Raw genomic sequence first — 20,045 nt, 5'->3', positions numbered from 1 at the left:
CCGTTTTATAGATAAATCAACAGTCCATACAACCAACATCCAAACTTCGAACCATAATAACGGCTGGGACAAGAGCACAATCATGCCTAACAAACAGGAGAGAAATAAGGAAAAAAGCCACCTAGTGACTGCCGACAAGCGGCACTACAAAGACGCAAGTCGATGCGTTGTAGCCAGTGGCGCATCCAGCATGAGCCCAAGATAATCTCAGTCACGCTGCCTAGAAAGTGGGTGCCAGTGCTGCAGAAAAGTAAGGAATTTGAAGGAGTCAGATGCATGCCTTGGAAAAACTCGTTCAATCACCATTTTATTACGCGTCATCCATAGAGTCCATGACATTGCCACAAAGATAAACCATAATAAGCAACGATGTCGTCCGGGTGAGTAGCCCTGGTCTGGAGGAACTCCGTGAGGTCCAGGGCCTCCCAGGCACCATAGATCTTCCACCAGACGGCCGCCAATGCAACTTACTGCTTCGCGCGCAGGCGACCAACGACATCCGCGGATCTCCTATGAACGGCTCTAGTGAATGCCACTTGAGTGTTTGAGTTTTACCGTGAGCACCGTGGTTCGCCGGACATGTCGCTTTCTTCCTTTTCACTTTCTTGAGACTATTTAAGTGGGTGATCTCCAAAGGAGAACCCCATCTATTGTAATCGGGCTATGCCCTGAACCGGCGTGTCCCAGCCGACACAAACCCTAACTACTTTTCCCTCTTGATTTGGAGTGAACCCTTCCCCAAAGTTCATCAATTTGAGCATTTCTTGCATATCTTCCTCTGAAGATGATTTTTTTTATTTCGCAAAAAAGAAGATGTTTTTTTGATAAACTTCCTCTGAAGATGATCGCTAGTTTTTTTTTCGAGAAACCTTGCCGTTTGTATTCATTCAAAACATAGGTCATACGTACAAGGTTTGGGTCATGAGGAGTGCCCAATCACACATGTTTGCCTACACCTAGATTACAAGCATATTTGGCGAGATTATGAGCCTCAAAATTAAAATTCCTACGCTCATGTATGAAAGAGCATGAATTTAAACTAGTACAGAGGTTCAAGATTTCATGAACTATAGCAGCATTGGGACCTCCTGCCCCGTTGTTGACGTCGTTCACCACTCCTTGGCTATCCGAAGCGACACAAATATTTGGTTCTCCAAGATCGTATGCGAGTGATAATGCTTCCCGACAAGAATATGTTTCCAAGATAAGTGGATCATCTATACCTTGGAAGACTACCGCCGAAGAACCCAGATAATTACCAGTTTGGTCACGGTAAATCGCCGCGACTGCTCCCCCACGGCGGGACCTGGCGACTACTCCATCTGCATTAAGCTTCACAGTACCCGCTGGTGGCGGTAGCCATCTATTTTCTGGTGCTGGTGCAGCATGGGCTGGACCTCGGCGAGAATAGCTCGCTGTTGACTGTGACAATTCTGCTATAAAATTGTTTATAAAGGAGATTGTTTGTTGTGGACTTTGGAAGATGGACTCATAGATTGCCTTGCTTCTAGCAAACCATATGGACCACAGGATGACAACCATTGTCGTGAAACTCGCATGGTCTAGAGTATCACTCAGCTCGAATAGCCATAGCCTCGCATTAGACTCCTCGTCCTCTGCCATATGAGAGACAAGACCATCATCTGACAATGCCCAAATGCACCTGGACATGGTGTCTGAAATAAGAGCATGCCACCATGAATCCGGAGGTCCACAGAGTGGACAAGTGTCTTGAGAGGACATGTGACCCTTGCTAAGAACATCGGTCGTAGGGAGAGAGTGGTGGGCGAGCTGCAATAGAAAAATTCTCCTCTTGGAGGGAACCTTAAGTTTCCAGAGCGAACTCCATGAATTTTGGTCTCTCTCAGCATTGGATGTCCCACCACGTCCTTCCAGCCACTCCTCCCGCTACAGTTTTGTTGCAAGCAGAAACTTGTACACCGAGGAAACAGTAAACCTGCCCTTCTTGTCCGGAAACCAAACCCAGAAATCTAGCATTTCCTATTTGGCACCACAAGCGCCAATTAATGTGCATTTTTGTTAACTGGCGCCTGTGGCGTCTGTAATTGGGCCGACCCATCTAGGCTTCCGTTGACAATTTCTTTTTTGAAATTTCTATGAACTTTTTGAATATTGGTGATTTTTTTTAAAATTCAACATTTTTTTTCAGATTGATGTTTTTTTTGAATTTTGATGAACATCCTTTTGAAAATGGATGAACTTTTTTTAGATTTATGAACTTTTTTCAATTCAACGATTTTTTTTTAAAAATACATGATTTTTTTGAAATTTAATGAACTTTTTTAAAAACTAATGAACTTTTGCTAAAGTAGATGATCTTTTTTTTTTCAATTTGAATGATATTTTTTTTCCAATTGATGATATTTTTTTCAAAATTGATGAACCTTTTTTACAGATATGTACTTTTTTTCGAATGGATGAAACTTTTTTCTTTAAATCTGTAAACCTTTTTTGATTTCATATTTTTATTTTCGTAACAAAAAATAAACTGGGCAGCTCGTGAGTGGGCCGGCCCATGCTAGCAGCGCTGCAGGCGCCGGATCGTTAACGGGCGCCTGCAGCGCTGCATAGGAGCTCCCCAGAAATCTTTTATGATCGCTAGTGGAAAAAGTCTTGTTCGCCTGGAACTAATGGGCTAGCGGATATAGGGAGAAAAAAAAGCCTCATTCTTAGGCCTGGTACTGGGAGGCCCATCGCAGGCCCACGTAGAAAAAGGGTGTGGGTACAAAACCCCCACCCCCCAGGGACCTAGCCGCAAGAGCTCCCATCTCCGCCGTGCCCGTGCTCCCCCGCCCCAAGGTAAGGAACCCTCCCTCCCCCTCTCCCCCCTCCGCAGTCCAAACGAAATTAAGAGAAATCTCCCCCAAAGTTTTCGAAACGGAGGCGAATCCCCACCCAAATCGGTTTGAATCGGCCACCCACCCCACCAAACGAACCCATCTGGTTCCGGGCTCTGGTGGCCGTGGCGACGGGCGAGCGAGCACCCCATCTCGCCCCGCCCGCCTCCCATGGCGTTTCACGTCGCGTGCCCCATCACTTGGTATGTTTACGTTACACTCCTCTTCCTCCTCCCCCTCCCCCCTCCCCGTCTCGGTCTCGGTATCTCTCTCTCGTCACCGCCCGCCCGCTTCTCCTCTCTCGCGCTGACGGCCGGCCGGGCCTCTCTTCCTTCCTTTGTGCAGCCGGAGGGTGTGCGACTGCGAGCTAGGGTTCGGCGCCGCGAGGGCCAACAAGAGGGCCGGGGCATGGGCCGGCGTCGCGGCGGCGCTCGAGGGCTTCCTCGCCGATCCGTGGCTGCTGAGGCCGGCGGTGGGGGGGGCGGGGGATGCCCGAGAGCCCGGCACGGTGCAGGTGGAGGTGCCGCCGCTCGAACTGCCGGAGGAGGGCGAGGACGAGGCGTGCAGGGCGGCGATGCAGCGCCAGGCCGCCGCCGCGGAGGACTTCGCCAGGCGCCTCGAGGGCGCCTATGAATCTCCGGTGAGCCGAATCTACGACGCACTTGCTTCTGCCTAGGGCTATTCCTCTTGGGTTTCCCCTCGTTGTTAAGGACCTAGGGTTTGTGCCTTTTTGTGGCGTTCATGACGATGATTCTAGCTAATGTCGGTGTAGGCGCATTTCGGGTTCAGTTGTCTGTTTAGCTGTCTGGTTACTGCGAATTTCCCGAGGTTTTGGTGTAGATTCCTTGGGAAGTCTGAATTGGGATGATAATGGGCCGCCCGGAGATCATATGCTAGCGCAGAAGTTTGCATCTTCTATGTTCTGAGGTTGTAAGAGTGTGTACTGGCTCCAGGTAGGTATTTGTGGGAATTCTGGTTAGATTTTAGAGCCAGTAGGCTTGGATTTTTGGGTAAATACAGTTGTTTGTGACATTCATAGGCTCATAGCTCATCAGTTTCGTGTGGCCCAGAGCAATTTCGATGCCCTTGAGTGGTTGTATGCACGTGGGCTATGCCAGATGGAATTGACCATGACCTTTGCTGATTCCGGTGTATTACTTTGAGAGGGGTATATGGCCGTGCTCTGTCTTTGAGGTTTTGTTATGCTACGGCCAAGTTGGTATGTTTTGGTGTTTAATAAGTGCTGTGATTACTGGTGCTAGTTTTTGGTGCCTATGGAGCTTCTGATCTGTAGATGGCTTATGAGCTCTGGATGCAAATGATGGTGTGAAGTTCACTTATTGTTGTTTTGTCTTGATTCTTTTAGTTACCCTGTATTGTTTGTGCTTGTGCATAGTTGGTGCTGCTCTATACTTTGCAGGCATGCACTGGGGGAGCCCTGGTTCTAGGAACAATTTAGCCATATACGAGTATACCTGTATATTATGCAGACGTGTGGCTTATTGAGAGCAAGCATTACTTGTGCATCCCCCCACACCCCTGAAAGAGAAATGGACCCGTGTCTCGCAGAGATTCTCATTTACGTTAATCACGCATTCATGCCGACGTTGCTGTATATTGAACTTACCTTTGCAGTAACGTGATAACTGCTCCAGTAAGATATATAAGCTAGTTTATATGTTCTGTTTTCTGTTTCAATGAAGCAATATCTTATTGATATGCTGTATTTAGCTGTTATAGTCGTGGTGCCTTTTTTGTTTCCAAATTTGGTAATCAAATACTGCTTTTCTCGGTTTTGGCATTCGACTCCCACCAAAGTTAGCATTGCAACCTTCAACTCCTAAACTATTTTTTAACCCTGCACTAGAGAATCCATTTAACTTTTACAACATCGGTCGCGTTTCAGATGGTTCGTGCTGACTCAGATGCTACGTGTCAGACAACCTGGACAACTTATCCACTTCAGTGGACTGACACATCAGCAAACTACGTAAAAAAACTTAGCAGCCTTAATAGCAAGATAGATAAGTTCTTTATGTAGTTTGCTGACGCAGATAAGTTGTATCCGAGTCGTGTGACATCTGAGTCGGTACGAAACCATCTGGGACGGGGACAAGGTTATAAAGTGAACGAATTTCATAGTTCAGGGTTAAAAATAAACTGTCTGAAGGTTGTAATGTGAGCTTCAGTGAGACTTGAAGGTTGTAAAGTGGACTTTCTTCATTTAGAAATGGCGCAGAATTTATAACCAGTCAATGAGATTCCTGATTCTTTGTCAGTTCATCATTATTACGGTAGTTTTGTACTTCTATGCTGGAACAGTGGAGTTCACAACTAAATACCTTCTTAAAATATTATTTTATACTTCTTCCAGGAGGCTGAAGGAGATGAAGATGACTCGGATCGAGAAGATCAAGGGAATGCTGCTGTCAAGGTTATGTGCCGCTTATGCTTCTCTGGAGAAAACGAGGGCAGCTCAAAAGCTGCCAAAATGGTTCCATGCAAACTCTGCAACAAGAAGTATCATAAGAAGTGTGTGAAAAATTGGGGTGAACATAGAGGTAATTTAAAAAATTATTCCCTGCGTGCGTCTTAAAAACATTGTCTTTTGTATCCTTTGATGATATCCATTCCATCTAGATCTCTTCCACTGGAGCTCGTGGATCTGTTCATCTTGCCGCAGCTGTGAGGTTGGTTGTCTATAACATCATTATCCTTACCTTGTGCATGTGTATTTCCCAACTATCAGAGTTTTTGTGACACCAGAAGTATTTAAGGGCGTGTCTGGTTGAAGGGATTGAGTGGCTGTGGGTATCTCCAACCACCTGGTTAGGGATAGCCATTTTTTTTGTTTGGTTGAGTAGAATGCACAAGTGGTTGAAGATAACCACTGCGTGTTTGGTTTGAGGGATGAACGGATGAGTGGTGGTCTGGTGGATAAGAGTTCGAGTAACCTTCTTCTATTGAGGCGGTGAGATTACCTCGTAATTACAACATAAAATTACATGTTGCTTATTACATGGTGCACGCCCATCAATGCAACTAGATCTCCAATTATGCCTACTCAAGAAATGTAATCCAAGTCAAGACCGAGCATAATGTGTATGTATATGTGGACATGGGAACAAATCAGCAGTTGAATGAAGTTGGGGCAAAAGTTTGCAGAAACACGATTGTGGTATCTCAAAGTTTCAGATTACAAACACTAATTTAACTAAGTATGCAATCATTAAAAACTGTATATACAGAACAGAATACTTCACGGTTCATATTTACAGCCTACTCATGTTCGTTGGGGTTGGCAGTTGCCTCAAAAGCAATTATGCAACAGAGGAAGACAAATTCAATGGGAGGAGGTAATAGACAGAGGTTAGAGGGACTGCCGCTGTGCGCCATGCGCCCTCATGCCGCCGGACACGAGCTCACTCGGCGAGCACCTACAAGGCTCTACATTGAGCCGGCGCCCCACCCCAGGGCAGCGCACATGCATCATCAGGCTGGCTCCGCCTTTGGTCTTCCTCGCCGTGCTCTTTGGTCGGCCTGCGGCCCAGCCGGCACGCCATGGATGACTCCGCCGCCGTGCGTGCCCTTGTCGGCCCCGCCACCGTGCCATGGCTGGCTTCACTGCCTCGCGCCTTGGCCGGCCCTGCCACCCAGCACCATCAGGATCTGCGGCCCCAAGCCCTGGAGGCAGCCACCCTCGCCTTTGATGTGCCACGGTCGCGCACAATCTGCGCTGCTGACTAAGTCAAGCGAAGAGGCCATATAGGGGAAGAGAGGTGACAGAAGAGAAGAAAACGTTTCGCGGTGAAGCTAGCGATGCACGCGTGTGCTTGGCTATGTCCACGAGATTTTCGCGGACGCGCTCAGCCTTGTTTTGATAGCATACGGGGAATCTTGGCTACCCATATCCCTGGCCATCCCTTCTCTCTGTTGAACCAAACACCTGATAACCACCTAAAAAGTGGCTATCCCTGGCCATCCGGGGATAGCCACTGAACCAAACGCACCCTAACAGTTCTCTAGTACTATTAATTTTGGCTTCACCCGTATGCTGGTACATGACTAGAGTTTAAATCCTTTTTGAGTCGGTGCAGTTTATGAAAATTGTAGCATACATTTTGCATTATTTAAGAGCTCTAATATTTGTATATGCATCAACTGTTATTGTGGTGGCCATTAACTTCCAAATCAGCAAATACTTACGTTTGATCATAATTAATTTTGAAGTTCTCCTCCATGTTCCTATATGAGCAGTTGTAGAGTACTCCCTCTGTCCCATATTAATTGTCGCTGAAACGGATGTATCTTGACGTATTTCAGTGCTGGATACATCTGTTTGAGCGACAATTAATGTGGGATGGAGGGAGTAGCATCTTTGCACCGTGTAGAACGTTTGTTATGCCTTAGTTACCACCAGCTTTCTTGGTAAAGAGGGAAATGAACCCAGATTCTTTGCCTAATTCTGTGTAAATAAACACGTATTTAGGTGTGTCGGCGGCCTGGTGATCCCAATAAGTTAATGTTCTGTAAAAGGTGTGATGGAGCCTATCACTGTTACTGTCAGCAACCCTCACACAAGGTACACCTATTGTGCACCTTCCTCATTCTGCTTTCTACAAATTGAATATGTGGGGCTCGTCACTTAACAGTGAACTATGACGTTGCAGAATGTTACTCATGGACCATATTTATGTCCAAAACATACAAGGTGTCACAGCTGTGGATCTGGTGTACCTGGGAGTGGCCATAGCACAAGGTACTTAAACCACTAATGCGGATGAATGATATTGCTCTGAAATTTACTTAAGATCTTTTTATCACGTATTTGCCACTTTATGTGTCGTGCTTATATACGTCATTGCGAGTTTTGGTGCGCAGGTGGTTTTTGGGGTACACATGCTGTGATGCTTGTGGGCGGTTGTTTGTGAAAGGAAACTACTGTCCAGTTTGCTTGAAGGTACCTCCTTCCCTTTTACTCTCTCTTGGCATGACTACTGTTAAATTTCAGGGTATTAGAAAATGTTTCGTTTCTCTCCAGCTGCCCTTTCTCTTCTAATATAGTGACCATATGCTATGCGTGAGGCCTTAAAATGAGGATCCTGTTTGTCTATAGCTGAAAGTTTCTTATTGAGACTTTGTTTGTTAAGTTTAAAATGTACTAAGCAATGTTGGGTCATATACACCATAATGTGTTGCGGAGTTTTTCCATGCTAACTTCTGCTGAGATACCCTTTTCTGTTGCTTGGTTCACCCCTTTTCAGGTTTATAGAGATTCTGAAGTGATACCTATGGTTTGCTGCGACGTTTGTGAAAAGTGGGTACATATTGAATGTGATGGCATCAGGTCTTTCTGAACGTCAACCCCTCATTTTGTTTAAATTAACCCACTCGTATTTGTTGCCTTCTCTGAATCTAGTGTTTAGTGCCTTGATACTTCAAGATTTTCACTTCTGTGGTGTACTACGCTTTACTGACTTTCCATATAATTATGCAGCGAGGAAAAGTACCAGCAGTTCCAAGCTGACCAAAATCTCCAGTATACATGCGCATCATGCCGTGGCGAATGCTCCCAGGCAATATATAATTCTTTCATGGTTTCTCATCGCTGTATTACACTCCCTCCATTCCAAAATAAGTGTTGCTGATTTAGTACTAAATTAGTATAAAATTTGTACCAAATCAGCGACACTTATTTTGGGACGGAGGGAATACTCTGTTATCTTACACGCCTTTTGCTCTCTTCAGATCAGGGATGCAGAAGATGCAGTTAGGGAGCTTTGGAAGAGGAGGAACATTGTTGATCATGATCTTATGGTTAGTTTAAGGGCTGCTGCTGGACTGCCTTCTTTAGAAGATGTGACACCTTGTCCAAACTCGGACGATGAAAGGCTCGGTGCATTAGTATTGAAAAATGATGGTAGAAACACACTAAAATTCTCTTTCAAAAGTAACAGCAGTAAGCCTCCATTAGATCAATCTGAACAAGAAAAGAATGTTCCTAAGAACTCAGGGACGAATAAGAAGCATTCCAAGAAAAAAGGCAATCAAGGTAATAAGTCAGTTGCTGATCCGAATGAGATATTTCTTGAGAGAAGGCATGAAGTCAAATCAATGAGTAGTCACTTGGGAGATCATACTGTAGATATTAATCATGACAGGAATTCTTTCAAGAATAATGAGAATGTGTTTGTTTTATCTTCAACTCGAAGTTCAGAGAAGGATCTGAAATCCACATCTGCGAAAGCTGCAACAAACAGTGCAGATATGATACCAAAAGTCAAAATCAAAGGCAGTAAGGTGCCGAGCCTGCATTTCAAAGATATAGGTGAGGAAAATAATGCCAAGGGTGACACAGGGAAAGGTACCAAGTTGGTTATTCATCTTGGAACACGTCACAAAAGTAAAAGTGGCTCTCCTAAGTCTGAAATGTCCAATTCTCATAAAGAGCAAGAGCTTGGTTTGATGCATGGTATGTGCCTTATTTTGTTTTGCTTTGCCATTTACCTTTTTAGTTTGCTTGATATATTGTATCTGGCATGTATGTACAAACTTCTGTGCTAGTAACTACTAGTAATTTACTAATTTGAGACGTTACTAAAGGTCTCCTATAGACAGCTACGAAATTATAGCTATTTTGTGGGCATTTGTCCTCATAAACTTTCATTTGACATATGTTGCCATATTGGCATAATTTTAAGAACTGGACTTGTGACCAAACCAGTCAGGATGCTGGTTCATCCAGTTTGATATTCGGACCATTATATACTCAATGTTCCAAATACTGGCCAGTTAATCGGCATCTCGGTCAGTTAATCGCTACTCGGTGTGTTACCGAATAGCTGATTAGCTGATATATTGGCCGATTGACTGGCCAATTCGTCTATTTATCATAGTTCAAAAAGCGCTGTTAGGCGCTCGCCTAAGCGTGCTTAAGCGGTGGGCGTTGGCATAACGCCTCGCTTTGGCCCTAAGCGCTCAAAAAGGCGGCCGGCGAGAAATCAGCCTTCTCCGTCGAGGAATTGTGTTTCTCAGGCGAGAAATCAATCTCCCTGGCGAGGATTTGACCACTCTGACGACAAATCGATCTATTCCGGCAACGGGTTGAGATTCTCCGGCGAGAAATCGAGCTTTGCTGGCTTGTTGCCATGGGTGCAGCAAGGGAGAGGAAGAGGTAGAGAGGCGGCATGAGGAGGATCCCTAAAATTTCTGTCGACTGTGCACACACAGGAGGTTTTAATAAGAGAAGAATAAGGATAGATGGGCCGGTGCTTTAATGGGCTAGGTCACCTCATCTTGCTTATTTCTTCACACTAGCGATCGTGTACGGAACTCCTAATCCTAATCGCGCCTAAGCAGCACATAAGCTATCAAGGCGCAAATAGGTGGTCAAACGCATAATTTACACCTAGTGCTTTTTTGAACTTTGCTATTTATCCCTACTCAACACCTGACCGATATGGTACCAGTTACCGATATCCTGAACATTATAGTATATATAGTAGAAAAAGGTAAAATAGAATTCCTTCTATTGAACAACAGCTGACCTGAGGCGAGTTGGTTATCATATGCCATGGTTGGGCTTCGGCCTACTGCCTAGGTGACCCGGGTTCGAATCATCCAGCACGGATTACATTTTTCTCGCCTCCACCCGTTCCGCTGCCTGGTTTGCACAAAGATACCCGGTCGACCGCTTTTCATCAGTCCGGTGGCTGGGACGGTCTGTGGAGCTTAAGAAACAGCTAAGGTCATCTGTTCTGTCTTCTTCTGGTCCAACCGGCTATCCGGTCCTGTTTTTACTACTAGACATATTGCCTGATTTGGTAATATTGAATTGCTTAGTACTCCTTAAGAATATGTAGGGTGTATCCACCATTCTCCAATTTGTAAGGCGTATTAGTTATTTTGCCACCTTAGTTCTGAAAATACCCTCTGCTCAGCCTTCTGAGATTTCTTTCCCGTGCATGCATGGCTCACACTTGTTTCCGTAAAATTTGGATCATCCACCCCTTAAAAGAGAATTTGCGGTTTGCCAGTGGAGATTGAGTTGTATGCATTTCTTGATATGGTGATCTGTCGAGCGGAGATTGAGGAGATGAACCGGCTATTTTTGGTGTGTTAATAACTATGACATCACACGATTTGGAATGAGATGATTACACTGGGGCAATACATTCCGCAAATTTGTTATGACTCCTTGTTATTCTTGCAAAACTTATACGTCCAACATATTGGGGAGGGAGTACTCATTCTGGTTCCCAAAAAAGCTTAATTGGAAATTATATATGATATATATTAGCTGTTCTGTTAAAAACAATTAGCTGTTTGCTCATTCCAACCTAGGTATCTGATTGGGTTCTTAGGCAGGGTTTGTCCAGTGCTTCAGAGTTCATATCCTTACCTGTATGTGCACTCCAAATACCCATATTATCCGCCCCTGAGATGGCAGTTCCAGAAAGACATTGCCAAACCTATGGTTCATATACTGCAATCTAATTCGCAGTGCTGACATTCCTGTAACCTCGTCATCATCCCCTGATAATTTTCCCATCTTATTGTCCGAGCAGTTGCATTGTTGGTATTGATATGTCATGCTACCTCTGTTCCAAAATAGATGATGTCCTATAAAGCATGCAGTCAACGTTCTCTAACTTTGACTATTGGTTTAAAGAAAATAATACCATTATATATTCCATTAAACTTCATAATTCTGCAACCTTTTATTTTATTTCCTTATATTTGTATGAAAGAATGACGGTCAAAGTTGTGTGTTGGAGGCTCTGTGCATAAACGTCTGTATTTTAGAACGGAGGTAGATTTTTATTTATTGGCTTCCCTTGTTTTGTAATGTTAGATGCTTAAGCTGTTGCTTGATTTTTGCTGTTGCAAGTTTTCTCTTAATTTACTTCAGATTTCTTCCCTTGATTCTGTGTTCAAGATTGAAGTGGCTTAGTCACCTTTTGCTATATATTTCAGGAGGGAAAATTGATGTAACAAGCCACTTCAAAAGCTCGAAGAGTAGTAAAAAGGAAAAAAGTGTAATGAAACTAGTTGGAGAGACAGGAGTACAGCAAAGAAGTAGCCTTTTGGGAGATCTGGGCACCTCCAAAAAGCATGCAACTGGAAAAAGGAGCAGTGCTCTAATTTCTGGGATGGAAAATGCAAGTGAAAGTGGAACAAGAAGCAGATCATTTGGACATAAGCAATCTATTCCCAGTCAGCTGACAGAGAGCCAGGGCACTGCTTCAGTTCCTGTCAACAACTCTCCTGACAGCTTAAAGCCCTCGTTGCTTAAACTCAAATTTAAGCGTCCACATTTGGAGCAGCCAAGTGCCCAGGTTTCCCAACCAGAGGAGCCGGCCACCTGGGCTTCTCAGCAAGAGGACTTAAATGTTGCTAAAGGCCAGAGATCAAAGAGGAAAAGACCTTCGACAGACAAGATGGATGGCTCAGAGGGCAGTACTCCATCCAAGAGGCATGGGCAGAGCACGGGGGACGAAGCAATGGATGCGACCTGGATACTGCGCAAGTTGGGCAATGATGCAATTGGGAAGAGGATTGAGATCCAATTAGCTTCTGATGGCAAATGGTGAGCTCCCTCTTGCCTAAATTCTTGTTATCTTTTATGTTTGTTGTATTTTGCTGGTTAAATATTTGTCTTATGTTTTCAGTTACTCCCTCTGTAAACTAAATATAAGAGTGATCTAAATGCTCTTATATTAGTTTACAGAGGGAGTATTTGTTAATGTTGTTCATAGCATATCTACTGAAACTCAGGTACTTTGCCATCAGAAATGGGTTTGGTCTGGGGATCTGTATAATCCAAGTAATCTGAGTTCGCTATTGATCTTTACCATAGTCTTTTATCTGCTCTTGCATTGCATGGTAGTATTGCCCAGCATCAATTTTTTGAGTATTTTTGCTGGGCAGCAAAAAGGGGTGATTTAGGGTTGTCTCCCGCGCTTTGTCAGTCCTTTTGTTTGTTGTTGAATTAGCAACAGGTACTAAATGTCATTCTTTTTGGCAGGCATCAAGGTGTGGTATCTAATGTCATCAGCGGCATGCTTTGTGTTCAGTTAGATAATGGTAGCTCTGAGAACTTAGAGCTGGGAAAGCAGGCAGTTCGATTGATAGCTCAAAGATCGAAGGGCGGAAAGAGATGAAACCTTTCTCCATCTACTCTCGTCTCTTCCCGGTAGTGCGGCGGGCGGAGTTCACCCGGCGGCTGCTGCTCATGTGGTGGCTCCTCCACATACTGCCGCTGACTGGACGAGTTACAGTGCGCAACCTTGCGCCGGTTACGTCATCAGTCTAGCGTAACAGACTTGTTTTCCATGCTGTTTGAAGCTCATTTGCTTCCATTGAATTCGTTAGTGTAGCAACTGGGAGAGTAGTTCGTTTTCCATGGATGTAAAAGACGCTGTTAGCGTGCTGTTGTGATGGTCTTGTACATGTGGATGTTGAATGAGGAGTTCGAATGAGTTTTCCCTTGACATTTTTCCTTGTTTACTGATGGGTTTTCCATGGTTCTTGCCTGTTTTGGTTGAGATGTATCGTGACTCGTTGACGTCAGTCGATGGTCGAGTAGGGTGATGACAGGATGCGTGGATTGGTGGGTGCTGTAGGTCGAAGTCTAACTTTGTACTGCCTCTGACGTCTTATATTTGTTTATATAGGGGGAGTATTTCACTCTAAACTAATAAGTTCTTTTTTTTAAGTAAAGAAAGAAGTTTATAAGACAACGGACAAACAAAAATGCTACTTACGGAAACCAGCCTACAGACCGAAGTTACGGGGTGGGGTGTTGTAATCTCATTGAGGCTCAACCCTTGAATTAAGTTGTGGTATCCAAATCGTGGTAAATCCTAAGAGCATCTTCAGCCGTTGCCCCCGCCCCCCCCCCCCCCCCCCCCCCCCGAGGCATAAAAATCGCCGCCTGGGGGCGAGCCGGCAATACAACCGGCGCTGGGGGCGGTTGGGCATCCAGCCGTCGCCCCCAGGTCGCCCTTAGGCACCGACATTGGCCCAGTTTTTGGCCCACTTTCGGCGAATAAAGGCCCTATATGGGCAAGAATCGGCCCATATTCGGCGTGGTTCGTCGTGGTTCGGCGTTGAATTCTTAACATAAATATTTTTATCACATAGTTCATCACAGAAAATCAAATAGTTCAACAAAATAGTGCAACAACAAATAGTTCAATACAAATTATATAGTTCAACAAATAAAAACTCATATTTGATCACACGTCGAGCCTGGCGTCGCCCCTGAGCCTTCATAGGTGCTCCACCAGATCCTGCTGCAGTTGATGATGCACCTGTGGGTCTCGGATCTCCTGACGCATACTAAGGTAGGCAGTCCAGGTTGCTGGTAGCTGGTGATCAACTTCGGCTAGAGGACCCTGCCTGTAGTATGGTTCAGTGTTAGATGCTTCCAAGCATCCCAGGAAATCCTCTTGCTGCATTCTGTGCTAGGATCCGAGCAGTGTCTTCTGCATTGGGTGTTCGCAAGTATTGCGGTCCAAACACTGTCACCACTGCCCGACAGAACTTGTAGTAACACTCAATGGTGGTGGACTCGGCCATGCGCCCATAGTCGTCGAGTGAATCACCGGGAGCTCCGTATGCAAGCATCCTCATCGCTGTCGTGCACTTCTGGATCGAGGTGAATCCAAGTTTGCCGGTGCAATCCATCTTGCACTTGAAGTAGCTGTCGAACTCTCGGATGGAATTCACAATCCTGAGGAAGAGCTTTCGGCTCATCCGATAACGGCGCCGAAATGTTTTGTCGCCGTGCAGTGGAGCATCAGCGAAGTAGTCGGAGTAGAGCATGCAGTAGCCTTCGAGACGAAGCCGGTTCTTTGCTTTCATCCGCCCCGACGCCGAGCCACCTCGCCGCGGCTTTTCATTGCTCGCCAGCAGGGCGGCGAGGGCGGCGAGGACCATGAGATGTTCCTCTTCCTGGACGTCGGCCTCGGCTTCCTCCTCCAGCAGCGCGGCGAGCGCTTCCTCGTCGTCCGAGTCCATTGCCGAGGCAGGCAAATTTCCGAACACCTTGCGGGCGCGGTGGGCGCGCACCCGCCGCTACATCGCCCCTCCGCGGCCGGAAACGCCGGAAAAATCGCCCAGCGAGAGGCTACCTCGGTGAAACCTCTGCGCTTTTTCCGGCGGGGATGGGCTATCTAGCGGTGGCGGGCGGTGGGCGGCGCCGGGATACAGCCGGTTGGCGGCCGAGCGCGCTGGGGGTGGGAGGCGAATCTGAAAGAAAGACTTGACTTTTCGCCTGACGGTATGGGCCAGACGTGCTTTTCCCTTGCGCCGGAGCCCCCGAGTGCCCCTAGTGCACCGGGTTCGGCCCGCGATTGCCGGGCCCAAAAACGGGCCGAACCGGCAGATTTCGGCGTCCTGGGGGCGCGACTGGGCGCCGGCGCCGAAAAAGTCGTCTAGGGGGGGGCGTGTTGGGGGCGCGGCTGGAGATGCTCTAAGTCTCCATCTCATCTCCGTAACAACTTTCCATGAAAACTACCATAGCCGTATCAAAGTTCATGGACAAATATCTACAATAACAAATGGACGCCCTTATCCGGCGACGGGTGGTTGGGAGGACCATACGGGTCGCCGGGGATGTGCATTTGGTATTCTAGATGTATCTATTTTTCTCTATAAATATGGTCAAAGTTTTTAATGTTTGACTTTTAGGAAAATCTATATGCACTATATTATGCTACGGAGGAAGTAGCCAACAAGCTGCTATAAGAAGTTGTCATGTCATCTAGAGCCAACCTAATAGACGACTTGTATAATACTTTACTAATAGTAAGTTTAAATATGTACTACTTTACTAATAGTTGGCTCACCTTACAATCTCACAAAGTGTCTTTGTTCTCGTGCAGACTAGGTGAATAGTAAGAGCATGGTTAATAATATAGCCAAGAGCTGGCTATATGGAGTTTCCATGTCACTTATAGCCAACCTAATAGCCCACTCATACAATAGTTAGCCATACTAGTATGTCATACAATTAATATATGGTCCACCTCTTTCTCTCACAAAGCTTGTTGGGTCTTGAGCTACAGCCGGCTGTAAGCTTGTAGCCTGCTTCTCTCCTCTCTCCTCTCCTCCAACTAGGCACAAATATGACGTGACATCTCTTATAGCATGCCTACGTCACTCTATTGTACTTGCCCTAAGTTTTAAATATGTACTACTTTACTAATAGTTCTTCAAATGTGTACAAGTGTCTTGTGTCTTGGGTCTCGCAAACACAATTGGCTAGGTGATTTTTTCGGTTGTTCGGATAGTTGGCGCTATCTTACATCCACGTTGATGGAGGCTTCGATCCATGGAAGATCTAAGATAACAAGGATCCCGGTTGCGAGACTCCATGAAGGAGTAGTCCACAAAAGGACACTCACCCACGAAGGAGCAACCAACTTATTCCACCATGGATTACGCCCACGAAGGACTACACTCACTAGGGTATATCTTCACGAAGTAGGCAATCTCCAAGTCCATACAAACTTCTTGGATTCTTTCCAAACTTGAAGACTTCCAAGCACACTTAGCTGATCTAGGAGGCGAACACCCTCCAAAAAATAAACAAGATATAGGTTGCTTGGCAATGAATCCCTTGCTCTTATGCTTCAAAATATAATCTCCTCAACACTCAAACCATCTCAATATTTGGCTATGGATTTGGAGAAGGTAGGAGTGGAAAGCAAGGGGGATTAGATCTCAAAGGGTTGATTAGATGGTTGGAGTAGATGGCCCTTTGAAATCAGCACAAGGATGTGGAGTTATCTACTCAGAACAAACGATGAGAGTGGAGTTTGCTTCGAGTTGAACCGATGGGACATGTAGGGGTATATATGGAAGGAAATATGCCCTAGAGGCAATAATAAAGTTGTTATTTTATATTTCCTTATTCATGATAAATGTTATTATTCATGCTAGAATTGTATTGATTGGAAACACAAATACATGTGTAATACATAGACAAACACTGTGTCCATAGTGAGCCTCTACTTGACTAGCTCGTTGATCAAAGATGGTTAAAGTTTCCTAACCATGGACATGAGTTGTCATGTGATAATGGGATCACATCATTAGGAGAAAGATGTGATGGACAAGACCCATCCGTTAGCTTAGCATATTGATCGTTCAGTTTTATTGCTATTGCTTTCTTCATGTCAATTACATATTCCTTCGACTATGAGATTATGCAACTCCCAGATACTGGAGGAATACCTTGTGTGCTATCAAACGTCACAACGTAACTGGGTGATTATAAAGATGATCTACAGGTATCTCCGAAGGTGTTTGTTGGGTTGGCATAGATCGAGATTAGGATTTGTCACTCCGAGTATCCGAGAGGTATCTCTGTGCCCTCTCGGTAATGCACATCATTTGCAAGCAAAGTGACTAATGATTTAGTTACAATATGATGTATTACGGAACGAGTAAAGAGTCTTGCCGGTAACGAGATTGAACTAGGTATGTGGGTACCGACGATCGAATCTCGCGCAAGTAATATACCGATGACAAAGGGAATAACGTATGTTGTCACAACGGTTCGACCGATAAAGATCTTCGTAGAATATGTAGGAGCCAATATGAGCATCAAGGTTCAGCTATTGGTTATTGACTGGAGAGGTTTCCCGGTCGTCTACATAGTTCTCGAACCCGTAGGGTCCGCACGCTTAACGTTCGATGGCGATTTAGTATTATATGAGTTATGTGATTTGGCGGGGAGCACACCAGCCCACAAGGGGTGGCGCCCCCCCAAGGAAGGAGGCCGAGTGGGAGAAGGGAAAGAGGGGGTTCGGCCCCCCTTTCCTTCTCTCCTTCCTCTTCCCTTTTCCCCCTCCGACAAATATGGAAGGGGGAGGCCGAATTGGGAAGGACCCCAAGTAGGATTCCTCCAAGTAGGATTCCTCCTACTTGGGGCGCACCCTTGCTGCTCCCCTCCCCCTCCCACCTATATATATGTGGGGAGGGGGAGCCTAGAACATACAACATCAATTGTTAGCCGTGTGCGGCGACCCCCTCCACAGTTTACACCCCCGGTCATATTCTCGCGGTGCTTAGGCGAAGCCCTGCGCGGATCACTTCACCATCACCGTCACCACGCCGTCGTGTTGATGGAACTCATCTACTTCCTCGACACCTTGCTCGATCAAGAAGGTGAGGGATGTCATCGCGCTGAACGTGTGCAGAACTCGGAGGTACCGTACGTTCGGTGCTTGATCGGTTGGAGCTAGAAGAAGTTCGACTACATCAACCACGTTTTCAAATGCTTCCGCTTTCGGTCTATGAGGGTACGTAGACACACTCTCCCCCTTGTTGCTATGCATCTCCTAGATAGATCTTGCGTGAGTGTAGGATTTTTTTTTGAAATTGCATGCTCCATTTCCCAACTGTGGTATCAGAGCCAGGTCTATGCATAGATGATATGCACGAGTAGAACACAAAGAGTTCTGGGCGGTGATCGTCATACTGCTTACCACCAATGTCTTATTTTGATTCAGCGGTATTGTTGGATGAAGCGGCCCGGACCAACCTTACATGACCACGTTTATGAGACCGGTTCCACCGACAGACATGCAACTAGTTTTGCATAAAGGTGCCGACGGATGTCTTTTTCTCCTACTTTAGTTGAATCGAATTTGACTGCGGCCGGTCCTTGTTGAAGGTTAAAACATCAAACTTGATAAATCACCGTTGTTGTTTTGATGCGTAGGTAAGAACGGTTCTTGCTAGAAGCCCGTAGCAGCCACGTAAAACTTCCAACAACAAAGTAGAGGACGTCTAACTTGTTTTTGCAAGGCATGTTGTGATGTGATATGGTCAAGACATGATGTGATATACGTTATTGTATGAGATGATCATGTTTTGTAAAAGTATCGGCAACCGGCAAGAGCCTTATGGTTGTCTCTTTATTGTATGAAATGCAAACGCCATGTAATTGCTTTACTTTATCACTATGCGTTAGCGATAGTTGTAGAAGCAATAGTTGGCGAGACGACCACGACGCTACGATGGAGATCAAGACGTCGAGCCGGTGACAATGGAGATCATGACGATGCTTTGGAGATGTAGATACAAAGCACAAGATGATGATGGCCATATCATGTCACATATTTTGATTGCATGTGATGTTTATCTTTTATGCATATTATTTTGCTTAGTACGGGGGCAACATTATAAGATGGTCCCTTCACTAAATTTCAAGGTATAAGTGTTCCCCCTTAGTATGCACCGTTGGGACAGTTCGTCGTGTTGAGACACCACGTGATGATCGGGTGTGATAGACTCTACGTTCACATACAACGGGTGCAAGACAGTTTTGCTCATGCGGAATACTCGGGTTAAACTTGACGAGCCTGGCATGTACAGACATGGCCTCGGAACACTGGAGACCGAAAGGTCGAACGTGAACCATATAGTAGATATGATCAACAGAGATGTTCACCATTGATGACTATTCCATCTCACGTGATGATTGGACATGGTTTAGTTGATTTGGATCACGTATCATTTAGATGACTTGAGGGATGCCTATCTAAGTGGGAGTTCTTAAGTAATTTGATTAATTGAACTTAATTTATCATGAACTTAGTCCTGATAGTTTTTGCATATCTATGTTGTAGATCAATGGCCCGTGTTACCGTTCCCTTGAATTTTAATGCGTTCCTAGAGAAAGCTAAGTTGAAAGATGATGGTAGCAACTACACGGACTGGGTCCGTAACTTGAGTATTATCCTCATTGCTGCATAGAAGAATTATGTTCTTGATGCACCGCTAGGTGAAAGGCCTGCTGCAGGAGTAGATGCTGATGTTATGAACGTCTGGCAAGCTCGATCTGATGACTACTCGATAGTTCAGTGTGCCATGCTTTACGGCTTAGAATCGGGACTTCAAAGACGTTTTGAACGTCATGGACCATATCAGATGTTCCAGGAATTGAAGTTAATATTTCAAGCAAATGCCCGAGTTGAGAGATATGAAGTCTCCGACAAGTTCTATTGTTGGGGAACGTAGTATTTCAAAAAAATTCCTATGATCACGCAAGATCTATCTAGGAGAAGCATAGCAACGAGCGGGGAGAGTGTGTCCACGTACCCTCGTAGACCGAAAGTGGAAGCATTTAGTAACGTGGTTGATGTAGTCGAACGTGTTCACGATCCAACC

General features: G+C 45.4%; 1 protein-coding gene across 1 annotated transcript; it reads left to right on the top strand.

Annotated features, from left to right (window-relative positions):
- Positions 1 to 2,778: 2,778 nt before the first annotated feature.
- LOC109775923 (uncharacterized) lies at positions 2,779 to 13,353 on the top strand. The gene is made up of 12 exons (XM_020334626.4): positions 2,779 to 3,061; positions 3,204 to 3,498; positions 5,233 to 5,419; positions 5,499 to 5,548; positions 7,348 to 7,440; positions 7,529 to 7,617; positions 7,740 to 7,818; positions 8,123 to 8,205; positions 8,356 to 8,434; positions 8,607 to 9,330; positions 11,835 to 12,447; positions 12,886 to 13,353. The coding sequence occupies exons 1-12, from the start codon at positions 3,030 to 3,032 to the stop codon at positions 13,019 to 13,021; spliced, it is 2,460 nt and encodes an 819-aa protein (XP_020190215.1). The 5' UTR covers positions 2,779 to 3,029; the 3' UTR covers positions 13,022 to 13,353.
- The last annotated feature ends 6,692 nt before the right edge of the window (positions 13,354 to 20,045 follow it).

The sequence above is a fragment of the Aegilops tauschii genome, chromosome 5 (assembly GCF_002575655.3).
Source record: "Aegilops tauschii subsp. strangulata cultivar AL8/78 chromosome 5, Aet v6.0, whole genome shotgun sequence".
Taxonomy (NCBI): Eukaryota; Viridiplantae; Streptophyta; class Magnoliopsida; order Poales; family Poaceae; genus Aegilops; species Aegilops tauschii.
The sequence above is the reverse complement of the archived record's forward strand: the minus strand, read 5'-3'. Positions and strand labels throughout refer to the sequence as shown.